Here is an 18,294-nt window from a genome sequence, read left to right as displayed (position 1 = left end):
ATTTTTTTTCTGCCTTGTTTTGATGATAACGGAGGCTGGGGCTGGAAAGTCATGAGTTTTGGCAAGGCTTGCAGAAAGTGGCAGGGCAAAAAAAGAGGGGTCTCTCTGAGAGAGCCAGTTTGCCACAGTTGCTTTGCTCCTGGAGCAGACCATTGCAAAAAGGGATGATGGAGGGGGAAGCATTGGAAGCCTTCACGCAGCTCCACCCTGAGGTCTCCCCAGCTGCATCTCCTAGCTTCAGCCTGGTGCTTCCCACAGGCACAGATGCTCCTCGCCCTTCTTGCAGACCACTATTTCCAAGCAGGCTGGAACAGCAAAGAAATAGATGTGGAGCAATAGAGAGAATAAGCACTAAGGAAGGAGAGCTGGAAACAGCACGTTCCTTTCCCCCAGCACCCTCCAGAGAGTTGGAGAGTCGAGGTGGAGAGCCACTGCCAGGGGAAGGGGGAATTGTGGGGGAGTGCTGATCCCCCCAAGAGAGAGCCAAATATCACTGCAAAACAGTTTATACAGAGCTTTGGGCCAGCTGGATTTTTGAGGGACAAAATGGGTTTTTTTCAGTTGTGCCAAAACATGGTTTTATTGAATTCCTTGACACACTAAAGAAAGTCTCATCTCCTTGAGTTCTGGGATTATGTGAACTTTTTTTAAAAAACAACTTTATAATAGAATTATGTTTCTAGATGTCATGGCTGCAGGGACAAGCTTCAAAACATGACTCATAAGAGCTTGAAATACCAGAAAGCAAAATTAAAGAGATTTCAGATGATTAGAAGAAACAAACAAACTAGTAATGTTGGAGTCTTATTCGTCTTAAATGCTTGCTTTTGGCAACATCTTGTCTCACCAGTTAACTCCACCTGTCGCCAGCACAGATGTTTGCCTTTCTGTGGGCACGGTATCTCCACAACACTTCCATCGCAAAAGCTGGGGCCGTAGGAAGGGCCTTTGTCCAAACAAAGATAAATCAAGGAACAGATGGGTCTATCAACACTTTTATGTATGATGTGATGTGAAGCTACAGCCTGTGTGTGCTCAGTTGTGTCCCCAACAGGAGAGACAGTTTGGAGAACTGGATAGAGCCCGCTCGCCATCGTGTGTCTCTGCTCACCTGCTCAAGCTGCACAAGTGTTGGGAAATGCGATACTCGGGGACTCAGGTGACAGGCTCATTAAAAGGGAATGAGAAGGAAGCTTCACCTAAGCATTGGCACAGGGTGGGATTTTGAATTTTATTTTTATTGCAGAGCCTGTTGAATTGAGATCCTTTTCAATGGTGGGCGATCAATTACTGACACCCACTGCTGCCAGTGCCCTGGGAGCTGGTTTCCCAGTATTTGACTGTGTTTTGAAAACATGTACTGTGTTAGACACCCAAGCAATGGTCACACACACATGAATAGAGGTAAAGACACATCAAAGGAATAAACTGCTCTGCTTCCCCAGGTGTGAAAATACTGATGTTAATTTTCATACAGGTTTGTATGCTATATTCCTGTATGTTCCCCATCCCCACACACCCCTTTCACAATGAGCGTCCACCTCTCGTATGGCATGTCAAGCTCCTTCTTACATTTTCCCACTCATTAGGCAAGAGACTCATGATGGTGTGTGTGATTTGAAACTTAGGCCCAGAAAAACCAGCAGCCCCCTGAAATGCAGATTTCAGTAAGGGCAATTCTTTAGGACTCTTTCCTCCATTCAGGCCAACAGTTGTCACTAAACTTGCCAGCCAGTCATACAGGTGCATAGGAGCCATACTCTCATAGCAAACCCAGCTATAAAAGCCATCCCTCCCCAAAGAAGAAAATCCAGACCATTTCTTTTTTTCTTTTCTTTTTTTTTTTTTTCCATATAGTTTGGTTATTTTTAACATCATAACTTTATTGAGACACCAGTAGTTACCACCTTCACTTTGTTAACCACAAATATATAGGACATTGTAAACACAGGTGCCGAGGTGGCGGGGTTCGCTGTAGTTGGAGTTCAGAACGGACAGGGGGGAGGGATGGAGGAGGAGGAGGAGGAGGAGGAGGGGTGAAGGGACACTCGGGCTTGGGCAAGACCACTCAGGGGATCCTGTATGCGGCAGGCCATCCGTGAGTCATCGTATATACGTATATATGTATAGCTTTATATTATACATCTTTTTAAATATATATATATAATATATATACTATACACAGGCAGTAATGCGGCACGGGAAGGGGCAGGGCAGCCCGGGTGGTGGTAGAGATGCCACGCAGGCAGCAGGGATGGAAGGTTTGGACTTGCTGCATGAGGTGGCCTCGCTGGGCTCCTTGCCTGGTACCTGCTCTGGGGACCGGAGCTGAGACTCCTGTGGGAAGCACCCTGCAACGCTGCCTTCCCGGGTCCTCTCAAGTGCTTGATAGGGTGCAGGGACAAAGACACCTCCTCCCCTGAGGGAACTGCCAGGAATAATGCAGAGGGGAAGGGTGTGTCATGGGGTGATGAACAATGTGGTGGGGATGTGGGTGAGCTGGGGATGGGGATATATCAGGAGACTGAAGCAACAAGTAGAACTGGGGCAAAGTTTCATCATCCCTTTACCCTTTGCAGCCCCTATGTCCACAAAGCAGGCCCTTAATTGGGGCCTTCCTAAGATAAAACGACATCAAGAGGCTCTTCCTCCTGACAGAGGATGCATAATCCTCTGTAATCCAGACAAATGGCAGAGGGGGAAGAAAGCCGCCTTATCGTTTTGCTTATACAGCCTTCCCTCTGATCTCCTAATCGGTAGAGTGGGGCTGATCTCAACTACATTTAGGATCTAAAAGGGACATGGCCCAGCCAGCTGCTCAGGTCTTGTCTATGATCTCCAAAAACAGGCAGCACCTTATCAGAAGCGCCTAAGATAAGATAACCAACCCTTTGGGTAGGTCCTTATCTCTCATCAGCTGCAGAAACAGCCAAATGCCACTGGAAATTGCATTTTAAAGAGCTACATGCAAACAAGGAGAGCCCCACCCCCAGGTGTGTCACCACCAACTCTCTACTACCAAGGCTGAAAGCATGTCAATCCAAGGACAGTATGCCTTCTCCCACAAGAAAAAGCAAGAAGTTGCTCGAGTATCTACTGTTGTAGTATCCCCTGCCACACCAATGCCTTTCCTATGACACAAAGCAAGGAGGAAAGGGACAGAGACATGGGCAATAACCCAGGATGAAGTCACCTGGCTCATGTCTCACTGAAGTGCCAGCTCTGAGGGGGAGGCTCATTCCTACCTCAAGCCCACCAGAGCCCACCAGCTGATTACATAAGGGAAGCAAGCCAAAGAGGTTAAAGAAAAGCTTGCTCATTAGTCAGCCCAAAATGGTGTTTAGCCACCTATGTAACTCTGTTGGGAGAGTGGGCATGTAAGATGCTCCTGTGCTACACCTGAAAACAGAGCCCCAGGTAGACCCCCCCCCACATAGGGTCCATACCTGTCCTCATGCACCTGGTCCCTCACTCGCTCACCAAGGAGAGGGACAGGTGATGGGTAGCTCCTCCCAAAAAGTACAGCACATTTTTGTGCTGAGGGCAGGTTATTTAAAACCTCCTACTCCTCTTGGTCTCCACCCCCCCACCCCCAAAACACAAAGCATGAATGATGACACAGATGAGTCCGGGTAAGTACAACTAGTTTTTCTCCTCCTCCACCTCATCATTCATTCTTTTCTCTCCCCCAGCAGGAGAAACAGATTGGAGGGAGCTCCCCCCACAGCCACAGTCATAACAAACCTCTCTCAATAAAGTAATCCCCTCCCAAGCCTAAATATTAGGCTGACCCCACAGAAGAAGAAGCCTGAGGGGCTTCCCTCCAAAAAATACCCCTCCTATTTACAGTATTGCTTTCGCTTGCAGTCACAGAGCAAGGGATGTGTGCCCTCTCCCTCCTGGTGCATCCACAGGGCTAGCTGGTCCCCCTCTCCCATCCTCACCAGTGTTTAATCACCAGCAAGGGGGAGCAAGCCATGTGGAGGTCAAGCCATGGAGAGGACAAGCCACCTGCAGCACAAGTCTGCTGGTGGGAGCAGGTAGAAACAGTGCCCATATACAGCAGAGAACAACTGCCCCCCTTCCCTCTTGGAGCCTTCAGCTCTATGGTTTCTACCCCTTTCCTATCGTGGGGCATCTGGAGAGGAATTGTGCTGAGGGGAAGACTGATAACTTCTGTGTCCTCCCGATGAGATTTTTACGCAACCACAGGCCAGACCTGTGTCACATCCTCCTGACTCCTAGGGGTGCTACAGGGAATAGTCTGGACACTGAAGGGGAGCACCTATGGATTTTGAATCTGCTCCTGATCTCTGCTCCTGGGGCCAGTATTGCGTGGAGTCTAGGGGATGGAGCTCCTCATTGCTGGCAGGCAAACCCTGCTTCTTGTGCTCTGAGAGATGTCTGGGCTGGGGATGTCTGTCCAGGTGGGTTTTTCTGAATTATTTCCCTTTAGGAACTGTCTTCTTACACAGACCTTACTTATATCCGGGAATAAAGAGTGTGCTTCCACAGCCGTGTCTTTACTTGAAACAAAATCATGAGGAGTGAGGAATGATGTCCATGCGAGCTCTATCTGAGAGTCACTGCTGCCACCTAGGTGAGGCTTTAAATACAGACAGGATCTGAGATGCTGCAGAGGACGCAGTAAGGTATAGTTTATGTAAAGTACAGTAAGATCTGTTTTCAGAGAGCTGAGTCTGGCCCTAACTAATTCTCTCCACACCAAGACCTCCTCCCCTTCTGCGTGGCAGGCAAAGCGCCGCTGCACAAGGCGAGACCCTTCCCTGCTTGGTTGCACCCCTCTACAAGAGCCAGATGCATGCTGGCCATGCCAGTAGCAGTATTTTTTTCCAGAGAAAATCCTGCTCCATTCCTGTGTGGTACAAAGATGGTATCAGCAAGACACTTTGCACTGTGGTAGCAGATGAATGGAGGGAGGGTTCAGCAAGACCTGGGAGCAAAACTGGCTTTTTTTCTCCTCCTTCTGCCAAGGGTGACATGGTAAAGCTCTCCTCTCTCCCTCAAACCAGCCCAGCTGGGGATGAGGGCTCTCAGAGCCCCCTTGAAGCCCACCTCCTCCATCCTTCCTCCCACAGACACTGGGTCTGGGGGCCAGGGACTGGGCATGGCTCCTCTCCTGCCTCACCAAACACTGGTCTGAGAAGAGCAGCGAGCAGGATGTACAGGTGAGGGAAACCACCTCCACCTCAATCCAAGAGGGCTGGGGAAGGAGTGACTCTCATGGCACTGCCCCTCTGCACTGCCAAGCATCTTGCTCTAACCTGCAGATGTGCCTGTGGTCTTTGTACCTGCAAATCTTCCTCCTTCCCTTTCCATTTTATCTCTTTGTGCTTCCCCGCCCCCCAATACCACTTCTCCCCAAACCCTCTAAAAATAAAGCACCTCTCCCTCCCCAGTGTGTGGCAGAGAAAAGCCCCCCCGTCTTTGTATGGGGGATGCCCTTCCTGCTCCCCTCCAGCTTCCCTTCCCCCCCTGCACTCCTGCAGGCAGACTCCAACACCTTTCCCCTCCCTGAGCTACCAGGCCCTCCAGCCTAATAACAGATGCTCCCATGTCTACTTTATTGACACCATCTCTTCTAGGAAGGTCCCCAGTCCTTCTCACTCCTTCCCTCTGCCTCCAGCACCCTCTCCCCTGCCCTGCTGCTGCCATAGCCCCTCTCCTGTCCACCAGCCAGACTCTGCCCTCTGCAGCAAGGCAGGAGGGAGAGGAGGGAAGGGGGGACCTTCTTGTCACTGGAAGAGTTTGGTTCTGGCAGGTAGTTTTTGGGGGGAGGAGAAGGAAGAGGTGATGGGGAAACCTTTTTTTCTTTTTTTTTTTTTTTTCTTTTTTCCTTTTTTAAAAACGATAAATAAAAACAGATGACCCAGAAGGCTGGAGCATAGCTGAGAGCCACCTCTTGTGCCACTATGCACGTGTCTGGTTTGTGCCTCGGCTTTCTGCCAGCAGCGGGAAAGGGGGCAGAAGGGAAAGGGGGAGGGAAAGGGGCTTCGGTGGCTCAGTAGTTCTGCGTTTGGTACCCCTGTGTCTCGGTGTCAAAAGCATCTGCTGGGGGGGGCTGCTGGTATGTCCCCACCGCATCTGTAGCATCCTCCTCATTCGTGTAGGGAGCATAAGGCATGCCGGAGTCCTGGCTTGGGTCCATGTAGTCCTGGGAGAAGAGGGCTGAATCGGCACCCAACTGGAAACGCTGATACGCCAGAAATGCCTGGCCCACCTTTAAGGGAGGAAGTGGAGGGAAGAGAAGGGAAGCAGAGAGGGGAGGGGAGAAAGAGAGGGGGAACACACCGAGAAAGAGAAACAAACAAAAGTGGGGTTAGTACTGGTTACGGATTAGTGTGCGAGGCCCGCCTGGCAGACCCCTGGTGAAACACCCCCGAGGGCATGAAGGTTCAGGCTGCCCCACAGAAAGGAGTCCGCTGGGAGAGAGGAGGAGTGGGCAGGAATGGCTGCCAGCCCAGATAGCTGCCTGCAGCCTGCTAGGACTCCCTGCTGTCTCTGGGGTGTGCTGGGCACCTCCTGCCCAATGGTGGGCTTTCACTGAGGTGGCACGGGTCGCAGAGGCTCAGTTGGCGTGTGGTTATCCCGTTCAGCCCCTCCTGCCCCTGGGAAGGCAATCTGCCTCAGCAGCACCACAGAAGGTTCTTCTGCTGGGCTGGATCTATGCAGCTGTTACGCCTGCAGAGGCCAGGAAGGAGAGCAGGATTTGACCTGGAGTAGCGAGGTAGTGATCACCCCCTGTAACCCTTTCACTGGCCAACATTTGCACCATGCAGCACAGACCTTGGGAAGGAGCAGGAGGAGGCAAGGCAGCTGCTTCCCAGACCAGGGGATAGTTAGCAAGTGTACTGCTGCCTCCTGCCCCGGGCACTGCAGACAGGACACCCTTTGGTGGACTGAGGGAGCCTGGGCACAGGGTTTAGCATCCCAGACCCCAGCAGGCATGGTTTGTTGTCCCAGAGCATCCCAGATAGAGGTGAGCAGTCTAGCAAGTGATGGGGGGAGAGGTTTTTGGGGAATGAGGGCTGGGAGAAAATGGAGGAGATAAAGTGGTGAGGGCAGATGGCATCTTCTGGCTGTTGTATTAGGTCTGAGCAGGAATCAAAAGAAAGGCACAGTGTTGTTATGCAGCATTAGTTAGGGTACAGGGGAAGGAAAGAAGGGAGCAGAGGAGGAGGAGAAGAAACTGCCAGTTCCAACTCCTCAGAGGGACATCCCCTTACAGTGGACAACCCCCCTCCAGTTCAATGGCCCATGTCTTCCCACCCAGTGCCCTACAGTGACCACACACCCATGGTTGCGGCATTGGAACTGTCTCTGCTCAGTAACCTCCTCCAGCTGCATCCCTTCACCCCTTCCCCCAAATTCCCCCATCAGCAAGGGGCACTAAGGCAGCAAGGATGGGGAGTTAGGGAACAGGGTGTTGTATTCTTCCTGAAAAGTAATGTCTCTGAGTCTCCGGAAAGCCAGAAATGTGAGGGAGCCCTGTGAGGAGAGAGATGGGTGTGGGGAGGAGAATCAGTAAGGAAGAGCAAACCAGAGCATTTGATTGAAATAAAAAATGCAAGGAACTGGCAGCAGAGGATGCCTCTTTAGCCACTTGCAAGCCCATGCATTGTGGAGGACCACTGCAGGTGGTGGCACCTCAAAAAGGACCCTGAGGGACCCTGTGCAAAAACCTTGCTTCTTGTCACACTTTACACTGGAGCTTGCAAGGGGATTTTGGCAGCACTCGCATGGGGGACACGACATGATGCTGTCCCTTGCCCCAGCTTGGTGTCACCTTGGTGAGGGTGCAGACTGCACAACCCTTTGCAGCCCCACCTTCCCCTCTGGCAGCTTTGTGGTCTTAGGCACCTTTCCTACCTGGCCCCTGCCCAGTGTTAAGGCCCATAAGGGGAAGAGAAGATAAAGCCACAAGGACTGACACGTGGAGACTGGCCTAAAATGCTTTCCTGCTTGGCACTATGCTGTTACTTCCGACAAAAATTACATGGGCTGGGTGCCTTCAGAGACAGGAAGAAATCGTGAGGGATATATAGATTGCACACCATTGTTTTTCTAGGAAACTAGCAAAGAACATCTGTGTAAAAGGCAGTCCTAAGAGACAGCACTACCACCTTCCTACGAGGGGACCCAGTGAGGCAGCACTGCAGTGGTGCATGCAAAGGGAGAGCCCAAAAGGACATGGACCACACCTTCTTGTCACCACTGGTGCCATTTCACATGGTGGGAGCAAAGCAGGGAGGGACATGCATGCAACGCCCAGCCTGGGGCTCCCTTCCCTGCTTACCATCTGTGAGGTGAAAATGCAATTAAAGTCCTCCTACAAAGAGGGAAAATGATGCTCGGGGAGCTGGCTTGTCCAAGGTCATATCAGAGGTTTTTCAAGGACACTCCTTACTGGGATATGGGACCCTCTTTTCCCTGGTGCTTATTAATGATCTAGCACCTTCTTCCGTCTAATTTTCTGAGTCCTTGTCTCCCAAGTTTATCTCCTAACCATCTCCCCTCCTGCTTTTCCTTCTCAGCGGCCATGTGAACTGAAATCTCAGAAGGAATCACTCTCAGCCAGTCACCTCCCATTCTCCACAAGCTAATAGAGTGCAGAGGACAGTTGATCCAGTATAATGGCTGCTGTACTCACCCAGGTGAAGATGGAGAAGAATGAGAACGTGATGGCTGCTCGGGCTGCATCCCCTCCCTCATTCATTGGGTTGTCCTCTTCTTTTGAAGCTTGCCACTGGTTGGTCAGAAAGCAGAAGCCAACGAACCAGAGGAATGCCCAAAAGGCTGTGACGGACCACCACCAGCATGCCAAAGAGACATCAAGAAGGCATGTGTGAATAGAACATAAACACATCACATTTCTCTGGAAACTTCAACCCTATGAGACCCATCAGTGTGTAGCAGACTGGGCCAAACTCTGACTGTGCAGCCTGTCTAATCCCAGATGAGCTGGCAGGCTCGCTGACAGCTATATTTTCAAGGTGACAATAGGTGTCTGCAGAAAGTACCTCAGGAGAGTTCATTTGCTTGTGTTTGGATTGATCACAGGACTTGCATTTGGCCTTGGGAGGGAGCCTGAAGGGCTTCCAGTACAGGAGCAATCACCTGGGCTCTCTGCAATAGCCACTGCTTCACAGCCCTGTCCTGCAAGGACAAGCAAAGAGCAATTCCTTCCAAGGGAGCTGCAGAAGAGTGGGAAGCAGCTGGTCTGCTGTTGTGCAGAGACTGGCTTTGGCTCAGGACAGCACAGGCTAAGGGGCTCACACCAAGGAAAGGTGCTTAAGGATCATCAATATGCTGCACAAAACAAAAGGGGTGAAGGTAGGGGGGAGCCCTGAGACCAGATTGGCAGCTGGTGAGGAGTGGGACCCACCAGGAACAGCCAGATACCTGGCAGCAAAGGAAATGGGCATTCCAAACTGGCAGCAAAACAGGGTTCAATCCTTCCCCTTCTCCTGTTAGCTGTACATAGGACTGCCAGGCAAGGGGCTAATTGTGAACAAACTTGCAAGCCAGAAGTCCAAAACAAGTTCAGGCAGTTTAGGCTGCACCTAATCCTGCTCTCACTCTTCTCGTGGCCCCTTTGACAAACTGTGGGGGGACCCTGATGTGGAGAAGTTTGCCTGTATGGCTGGAGTAAGCCAGGAGAGAGACTCAGGATCACAGCACAAGAGCAAAGTGCCTGCTCACACTGCTGCTGGCTGGTGTTACCCATGCATGGACACACGCACCATCACACTGTCTGTCACTTCAACACACTACTGGGGATGGAGAGATCTGACTGTAAGTTAGAATAAGGCTCAGGTCCTGTACAGCTAATCACATGGGGAATGCCAGGTAACCTAGGAGGACTGGTTTAGTCCACCTACATTAAACCCTCAACGTTTTTTTTTTCATGTTAAAATGTATGGGTTCAATCACCTGGAGCTGGAAAAGAAGTACCATCTCCAGAGCCATCAACACTTGGCCTTAGCAAGCACAAGCATGCAAGGAGGCCAGACCTGCTGATCCTAAAGGGCTCCCCGAGCTCTGCCTATGGAGAACAGCACAGAGGCATCAGCCAGATTGGCTGAGAAGAACAGAAAGGGAAAGAAAGGAGAGAAAGAGAAGGCCTAAGAGGGTAAGGAACCCAAAAACCTCCCTGCTAGCATGGACCTGGCATGTAAGGTGGAAGGAGCTCCCTCCCTCTTCCTTGCTGGCAGAGGAGAGGGGGGCACCATGTCCAACCGGCCAGGAAGCTCACCCGAGACTCCGATGTCCGAGAGCACTGCCTTCTTGCGGTCCTTGACGCTGCTGATCTGTGGGAAGTAGGCATCCAGAGCCAGGTAGAGAAGGCAGCTGAGGAAGGCGAGGACACCCACGGTAATGCCGTAGTTGCAGGCATTGCGATTGCGGTTGAAAATGCAGTGCTCTTGCGCCTCGTCCAGGCGGTTCACGTACCCTTCATTGACAATGGAGCCAAACACCACAATGGAGAACACCTGGCGGGGAGGGAGGCAGGAGACACATTAGGCTGAGCCCCATCTCTCTGGACCAGAGCTCTGCAGGGGACAGACACCCTTCACAGGCACCTCTCTGCTCTGCTGAGCGCCCATCCCACTGCCTTGCCGGGGCTGTAGCCATAGGGAGTTTACTGGGGAGAAAGTCTCATTTCACTTCTGAGGATGAACATAAAGCAGGACCCTTTTAGATTTGAGCCTTTTTATCCATCTGATCTAAAGCAATGTAAAGCAGTTGCAACCTGGAATAAGGGTGGCTTCCCACGGACACACAGGGAGGCAACACGGAGTGTAAATTTGGATATGGTTTTGGTGCGGTTGCCTGCATACAAGGGCTCTAAGTAGTGGAAATGTTAGACTGCACTCATTCTCCCACCCACTCCTTTCCCTTCTAGGAATTAATTGTTTCTCCCAGGCATTCGTTCACTAATTTTATCTATGCAGCTACTATGCTCTTTTCCCCACCCAACCTCCCACAATCCACAGCCCTGCCTGCTCTGCAGCTCCATTCTGCTGAGCTCCTGCTCTCCCCATCTCCCTGCACATCACACCCCTCTCTCCACCAGTTTTCCATCAGCCCAGCCGATGACATCACCTGTCCTCCTGCCCACTCACCCATATGCCGATACCCTCCAACCTTCCCCATGGATTTCACAGGCCAAACATCCCCCCTCCAGGTATAGCTGGCCGGGCCACCATGAGTCCTCCCTACCCGACACTGCCACTGACACTGCATGTTATTCTAAATCAGGTAGAACTAAGGATGAGTCTAGGTAGAAATGCCATAATCCACAGTTGCTGGTCTAATCTTGACTCACGGGCTTAGCCTTTGTTGCCTGCCACAAGGCTGTCCCTCTTTGACACAGCAGGTTCACCAAAGCAGAGAGCTATTTACAGCAGGCCGTCCTGCATCTCAGATAAACAGCTTCCCTTCCAAGCCACAGGAGAAAAAGGGGAAGATTAAGGCAGTGTGTACAGACTTTTATTTGTAGGGCATCTTGAGGCCCTCACTAGGAACAGCCTACCTGCAGGCTGCCTGTGAGGGCCCCAGGCAGATGGGAAATGGGACCTCGAGCATGGGGTGAACATACAGATGACGTGCACTAGGAAGTCACCAGGGCACTCTTGCTAGCCTGGGAGTTGTTGGTGCAACAGGAGCCTGGCAGCCTTGGAACCACCACCCAGTACCCAAGGAGAAGCAGCACACAAGAAGATGAGGTGGCCAAGCCTCCTGCAGGGAGTAGAAGTAGGTCTGAGGGTTTGCTATGTCAGAAGGACTCCAGTACCACTTAACCCAACCAAGCACCAGAAGAGGACATGGCAGACAAACCAGAAAGCAGAGAAGCAGCTTTCTGAGTGCAGGGAAAATTAACTATTGATTAATGCCAACCAATTACACCATCTGTCATCAGCGGGGTTGGATGCCTGAGCCCCACCACACAGACTCTTTGACCTGTGGCATCAAAAACAAGAGGAAAAACCTTACTCACAGTCCCCAGAAACTCTTGGGCAGACATGCAATGCTGACCACATTTCAGCTGTCAAACTCTAAAAACTATCCACTTGTATGAATATTGTTTTTTCACTACAAGGCTCATAATTGGGTCACACTCAGGTTGCTAAAATTGGGGACATATTTTTGACACACTAGAGCAAACTAAAAAAGCTGGAAGCCAGTGGGGACTGTATGGATTCTCTGAAAGTTCAGAAGAGCTTTTCAAGCTTAGAAGTAAAACAAGTGATTTCTCCTAGTCCTTCTTCTTCTGGAAAGTCAAGATTGATTGTACTCTGCAGAAACTGCCCAGAAAAAATAAAGAAAAATCTCTTCTGCCTGAAGCAAAGGTCTAGTCTTCAAAATTTCAGCCTGAACAGTCTGGAAAGCAGGAAAATTGCACACAGTTAGAGCCAGGCTCTTCCAGTGAGAAGTCTCACACACTTTCCCAGCAGGCTGGGCTGACAGGTCTGCCTAGGATCATCAGCAGTATCACCATGTTCCTCTAACCTGAGAAGGAGATGACAGACCCCTGAAGTGGCATCCCAATGTGAGGCTATGACCAACACCGATGCTGCCACCTGAAGTACCAACCTCCATAGATTGGGATTACAAAGCAAGTGCCCTGTTCTTCACAGCATTAGACAGAAAGTGTATCTTCTCTTTGGAAGATGAGAAACAGTCTCAAAAGTGGCATAGTCTGGTGTTCAGTTTTGGTTTAGGACTCAAAACTGGTAAAACATTGACTCCCTGAGTCAGGTCAGCCCTTACAATGAGTTGTATTGCGAGTCTCTGCTCAGTCATTTTGGATGAATGAACTTCTGTAATGTTTCTCTCCCCAGAGACACCTCTGTTTACTCTGCTCATATCCTGATACACATCTTCCCTCTGCTCCTATCTTTGGGTTTGCTGCTGGCCTGGAAGAGCTCTCATCTGCAGGTGAAAAAAGCAGAATTATTCTTTTGCCTTTGCTCTTTCATACCTTTTTATGTTGGCACATCATAAAGACACAGCTCAGAGTCATGAGACCAGAGGGACATCTCCCTCTCCCTAATTTTCAAGCAGAGGTGGCATTCCTAACTTCCATTCTTAAGCCTTGGTCAGCCAAGATGCCACAACTCTCCTATGAAGAGAAACCTGTTTTGCAGCCTGGAGATGCCCAAGGTATCATTTACTGGCAAGCATCTTAGGAGTTTTCTGGGGAGATTCCACTAAGGGTTTTCTCACTCGTGAGCAGAACAACTCACCATATATGCTTATCTTCTACATCCTGAAACAGCCACTCCAAAGTACTCTTTGTACTTAGGAAAGTCTCCTATGGACCAAAGCACAGTAGCTTAATGGATGTCTCCTTCCCTCCATGTTTTCCTCACCACTGGTATCAGTTCTGGTCCGTGCTCTCTGCTCCCTGGTGCTGCAGAGAGGACAAGGTTAGTAGCAGTGGAGAGGGCTTGTTCCCTTTGCCAGCCTACCACCACCCTCATGGCAGAGCAAAACGCTGTGAGGATCTGCTGTGCACAGAAGCCTTGACCTGGACTGGATAACACCAACTGGGCAAGAAGGGGCAGGCTCAAACCAGAGGTTTCAGATGGATAGGCAGAGCTGGACAGCAGAAGAGGCCATTGCTGCTGCTGCTGGCAGGCAGCGTCACCCATTTTATGCCCATGATGTCTGCACCCAGAAGAAACAGGTGCAGAGACAAACAAGTTTCTAGAACAAAATTATAATTACGAGATCCCAGATCTCACACCCCTCAACAGAAACTGCTGCACACTTAATCCATGGCAGATACTTGTCGGTACAGGGGCAAGTGAGTGGGAGCTCACTGATGCAGCAAGTCATCTTAGAGAGAGCAAGTTTTTTTTATTTCCCTGATTTCACAATCCATGCCCATGCAAAGATGATCCAGGCAGCAGGTGCAGTATGAATGCTGCTCGAATTATAAACAAAGCAAAAAGTCTGCAGGGATGAAGCATTCACGTTCCCATTCCTACCACATCTGCAGCACTCCTGAAGAAATGCCAGCTACCAACAGCACTGGCACAAGCCTCCTGCCCCTCAGTGTTATCGCTGCTTGTTCCTTCTACTCATTTGACACAGCAAAACCTCACTGCACGAGGTCTCACCTACAGCCACTCAAAAATTGTCCACAATACGCATCCAGTTGTGGAGAGGAGGTGAGGACAAGATGGCAGGAGTCTTCTGCTGACTGAGCACTGAGACACAGGGAAATTATTTGTCCAAAGGTAGACAGGAGGTGGGCACAAAGCCCTGCATCCCAATGCTCCCAAATGCAGCCCATCCTCTGCTCCATGGAAGGAGATCATCAGCTGCTTTCCCACACTCGGCAACAAAAACCAGCCAGCCATCCCGAGCTTTGTGCACCTCAGCAGCCTCATTTCTTCAGTGAGGCTACTGAAGTCAGATAACAGCACTTGAAGTAACTAGATTTTTAGGTTGAGAGGGTTTCCTTAAGTCCCCAAGAGACACATTAATTGGGCAGATCTGCGGCCTGTCTGAAGGTACACATTTAATAAGCAGTAGTTATTTGGTTATATATTTGTCCCTCAAAAAAAAGGGACAGAAAACAACAAGTGGAGAAGATCTGACCAATGCAATGTTGCTGCTGGGACCCAGCTTTTCTTGTCTTCAAGGCTCCTTAAACATCGCATCCACACAGGTTGTTGCAGTGTTTTTCCTATACTTCTGTTTTCATCAAAGAGCTCCAGGGCACCAAAGCCCAGAGCCAGGCACTTTGAAAAGCTGACAGAGTAACCCATGGAAAGATACAGCAAAATGAATGTAATTCTAAGCACTGTGGGGAGGAGACAGGGAGAGGCTCAGAGTCACCCTGTCCCCATTTCTCAAGGGGCTCGTGCTGGCCATTCTGGGAGTGTAAGGGCTCACTACATCCAGGGAAGTGCAGAACAGGCAAAAGGCTGCATCCCACCATAAAAGACCTTTTTATTGTTTTCTTTCTCTTACTGAACTGGGTGATCTGATTTTGCCAGAGGCAAAGGCGAGAAATGAGCCCTCAAAGGAGTGGCTCTCTGGTCCCTCCCCACCCCCCCCGCTGCAGGCTTAGCCCCACAGAAAGCCAAGCAAAATGTCCTGAGCATCATGTGAGAGTTTCCACCACGTTTCTCATCCCTAGCCATGCATCAGACGCTCCTGAGCATCATGTGATGGATGCACAGCATGGCCAGCCTCCGGCAGTGCACTAGGATTTTCCTGCATCTCATTCCAGGAGTTTGTCACGCTGACTCCTGACTTCATTGCCAAGATCCCCACGATGGTTGTAGTGGGGATGAGGCTGAAGAGGGTTTCTGTTGAGCTGCCTGCTTGGGCTCGCTGCGGTGCCCTCCGGTCACAGACTGTCGCACTGCGTGTTGCTTCTCCCCCCTCCCAAACCCTCCTTTTTTATTCTGTTACAGAGAGGAAATACTTTAGTGACTTAATATTCCTTGTGGGACTTCAAATCAAATCCCCCCTGGGCAGAATGAAGCAGTAACCTCTTCTGTGTCTGATCTGGTAATGACTAAGAATAAATCTGTTTAAAAAGAAAGGAAGAGCGGGGGAAGAGTACAAACGATAAACTGGCAGAGATGATCTGGCTTTCATTTTCATTCAGCCACTTGCAAATGGAGTCTCTGGAAAGCTTTGGAGAGCTCTGCACAGACATGTATTATTATCATCATCATCATTAAATCTACTTGTATTTAGTTCATTTTGAGGAAAACATATGCAGCTTTTCATACGTATGGGACTGGCAGCTTGGAAACAGGCGGCCTCTATTTATTCCCTCCAGCCAGCACCATGCAGGCAGGGAACAACTCCTGCCCACAGTCTGGATGGCATGTCTGAGCCCTCTTTGGGTGCTGGAGGGGGCCAGCCTCCCCTATCCCAACTCCCCTGAGCACAGGATGGGGGAAGAGCACAGGCATGCCAGCACTTCCCCTCCAGCTCACCCTCCCTGCGCAGCAGCCACACAGCACCAGCCCCTTAGCCAGGGCTGAGCCGGAGCAGGTGATGGAGAGAAGAAAGGCTCCACATCCCTAATTCCTGCCACGGGATCTGGGACAGGCTCTCTGGCCAGCCAGCTTTATTTCACACATGGCTTGGCAGATCACAGGCTGGCCATTAACCCTTCTGCCTCCTGCAGAAGACCCATGCCCAGGCTGATCTTCCCCTAGGAGCCAGGAAGACTTTTAACAAAAGGCAAGGCTGGGCTGAGCAGACATGCCTGCCACCCTGGGGAGGAAGGAAGGGCTTTGCCATAGGAAGATGCCCACTGGTGTAACAAGAGCCTGTGTCCCAGAGAGCAACTTCAGGAAACTCTGTCCAGTCCTGCAGGTCTCACACTCCTCTCGTGGTCAAACAGCATCTTCTGTATCTTCTGTCCCACTGCTACTAGTGACAATTCCCCAAGGCCACACCTCCACAGTGGTATTCAGGAGGGCCACGAAGATGATCAGAAGCTGGAGCACCTCTCCTATGAAGACAGGCTGAGAGAGGTGGGCTTGTTCAGCCTGGAAAAGAGAAGGATCTAGGGAGACCTTAAAGCAGCCTTCCAGTACCTGAAGCAGCCTACAGGAAAGCTAGGGAAGAGCTTTTTACAAGGGCATGTAGTGACAGGACAAGGGGGAGCAGTTTCAAACTGAAAGAGGATAGATTTAGGTTAGACATCAGGAAGATTCTTTCCTGTGAGGGTGGTGAGACACTGGCACAGGTTTCCCAGGGAAGCTGTGGCTGCCCCCTCCCTGGAAGTGTTCAAGGCCAGGTTGGATGGGGCTTTGAGCAACCTGGTCTGGTGGGAGGTGTCCCTGCTCATGCAGGGGGATTGGAACTAGATAGGTGATCTTCAAGGTCCCTTCCAACCCAAACCACTCTGTGATTCTCTGCTTTCAGATGGTCCCTACATTGCCAGGCCACTGCACAGTGAAGAGACTGCCCAAAAGTCACATCTTCTTCCATGACAAAGAGTTCAGTTTTCTTTTTAGCAACATGTCTCCCTCCTTGTCTTAGCTGTGCCAGCCTAGATGGAGGACGACATCCATTGCCACCTGCGCCTCTCACAGCCACACTAGTCCTCTCTGCTGCCTTGTTTTGCCACAAATGTTTGCCTTAGCCCTGTCTCGTCTCTATGCAGTTTATCTGCCTCTCACCTGTGCGCTTCTCATGTTTTGAAATAGCAGATTACATATGATTATCTTATTTTTGTTCTCTTACCTCTGATTGCCTTTGGTCCCTATGTGCCATTTCCCATATTTTTATCAACAAAAGCCATTAATGAGACATTTGTTCCTGCTCCAAGATCTTTCCTAGAAACGCTATGCTGGAAACAACACGCCCCACCATACACAGCCCTGAATCACCCTGTGGCTCTGCACATGAATTACTCATTTTCTGATATGGCCTCTCACTGAATCCTAGTGACAGCACTCCCCAAAAAATCCTTTTGCAGCCACCCCAAGGAAGGGGATCCCATAAAGAACCATCCCTAGGGCTTGATTCAAAGCATGTGCTTTGAACTGCCCCATTTCTTTTGCCACACACCAATATATGTTGCAAGCAGGCAACCAGCAACCGTGGTGGCTGGGGCAAAAATCCGATGGAGGGGAGAGCACAAGCTATGGTCCATGAACACAGGGAACATTTCAATAAATTTAGCCAGGACAGAAAGAAGATGGAGATTGCAGCTGGTTTCAGGTAAGTGTGGCCCCTGGGTTCTAAGGCTCAATTTAACTGCATGGCAAGCCCATGCTGGGTGTCCTTTCCATGTGGTGAAGGGTGGTGTGGGGTCCAGAGGCAAAGGGTGTTGTAAGCTGGGCGTCAGCATGGCAAGCCAGGACCCGCTGGCAAGGCAGGTGATGAGGCTCCCTGCCATGCCAGGGCTTGCTCCTGTCCTCCAGTTCACAGGCACCAGCCTGTTGTGGTGAGGCCAGGGATGCAGTTCCCATCTTTCACTTTCCTTGCCTGCTCAGCCAGAGATGCTGAGGATGGGATGTGTCTGCAGAGACAGGGGACAGCACAAAACATTAGTGTGCTCCCACCAGCCAGGGGACATGGTGGCAATGGCAGCAGGTGATGGAGGAGATGGAAGGTAGGCAGCACCTCTCATCACCAAACCTCCCTCCAGAGCGGTAATGTCCTTTGCGTCAAGAGGGAGATTTGGTGTCTCAATCCATGCGGCAAGTTTTAATGGGCTGCTTTGCCTGGGTGGCTGCAGTTGGAAATCCTCTCACCCAAGCCACCTAGCTGGGCCTGCTT

The 18,294-nt window shown here is 50.6% G+C and overlaps 2 protein-coding genes across 3 annotated transcripts in view; one reads left to right on the top strand and one right to left on the bottom strand.

Annotated features, from left to right (window-relative positions):
* Window positions 1–1,841: 1,841 nt before the first annotated feature.
* Window positions 1,842–18,294, bottom strand: part of SYNGR1 (synaptogyrin 1) — a 20,718-nt gene continuing 4,265 nt past the window's right edge. The window contains exons 2-4 of one of the 2 annotated variants that reach the window (XM_051608179.1): window positions 10,277–10,514; window positions 8,672–8,817; window positions 1,842–6,241 (exon numbers count right to left, since the gene is read on the bottom strand). In XM_051608179.1, the coding sequence (XP_051464139.1) occupies window positions 6,023–6,241; window positions 8,672–8,817; window positions 10,277–10,514 (603 nt within the window). In that variant the 3' untranslated portion in view covers window positions 1,842–6,022. Of the gene's footprint in view, window positions 7,510–8,671; window positions 8,818–10,276; window positions 10,515–18,294 lie in introns of both variants that reach the window. The other variant, XM_051608180.1, reaches the window with a different exon arrangement.
* RPL3 (ribosomal protein L3) overlaps window positions 14,212–18,294 on the top strand; it is a 22,739-nt gene continuing 18,656 nt past the window's right edge. Inside the window, exon 1 of the mRNA XM_051608178.1 lies at window positions 14,212–14,215. Within this exon, the coding sequence (XP_051464138.1) occupies window positions 14,213–14,215 (3 nt within the window). The 5' untranslated portion in view covers window position 14,212. The remainder of the gene's footprint in view (window positions 14,216–18,294) is intronic.

The sequence above is a fragment of the Apus apus genome, chromosome 1, assembly GCF_020740795.1.
Source record: "Apus apus isolate bApuApu2 chromosome 1, bApuApu2.pri.cur, whole genome shotgun sequence".
Classification (NCBI taxonomy): Eukaryota; Metazoa; Chordata; class Aves; order Apodiformes; family Apodidae; genus Apus; species Apus apus.
This window is presented reverse-complemented; position numbering and strand designations above follow the sequence as displayed.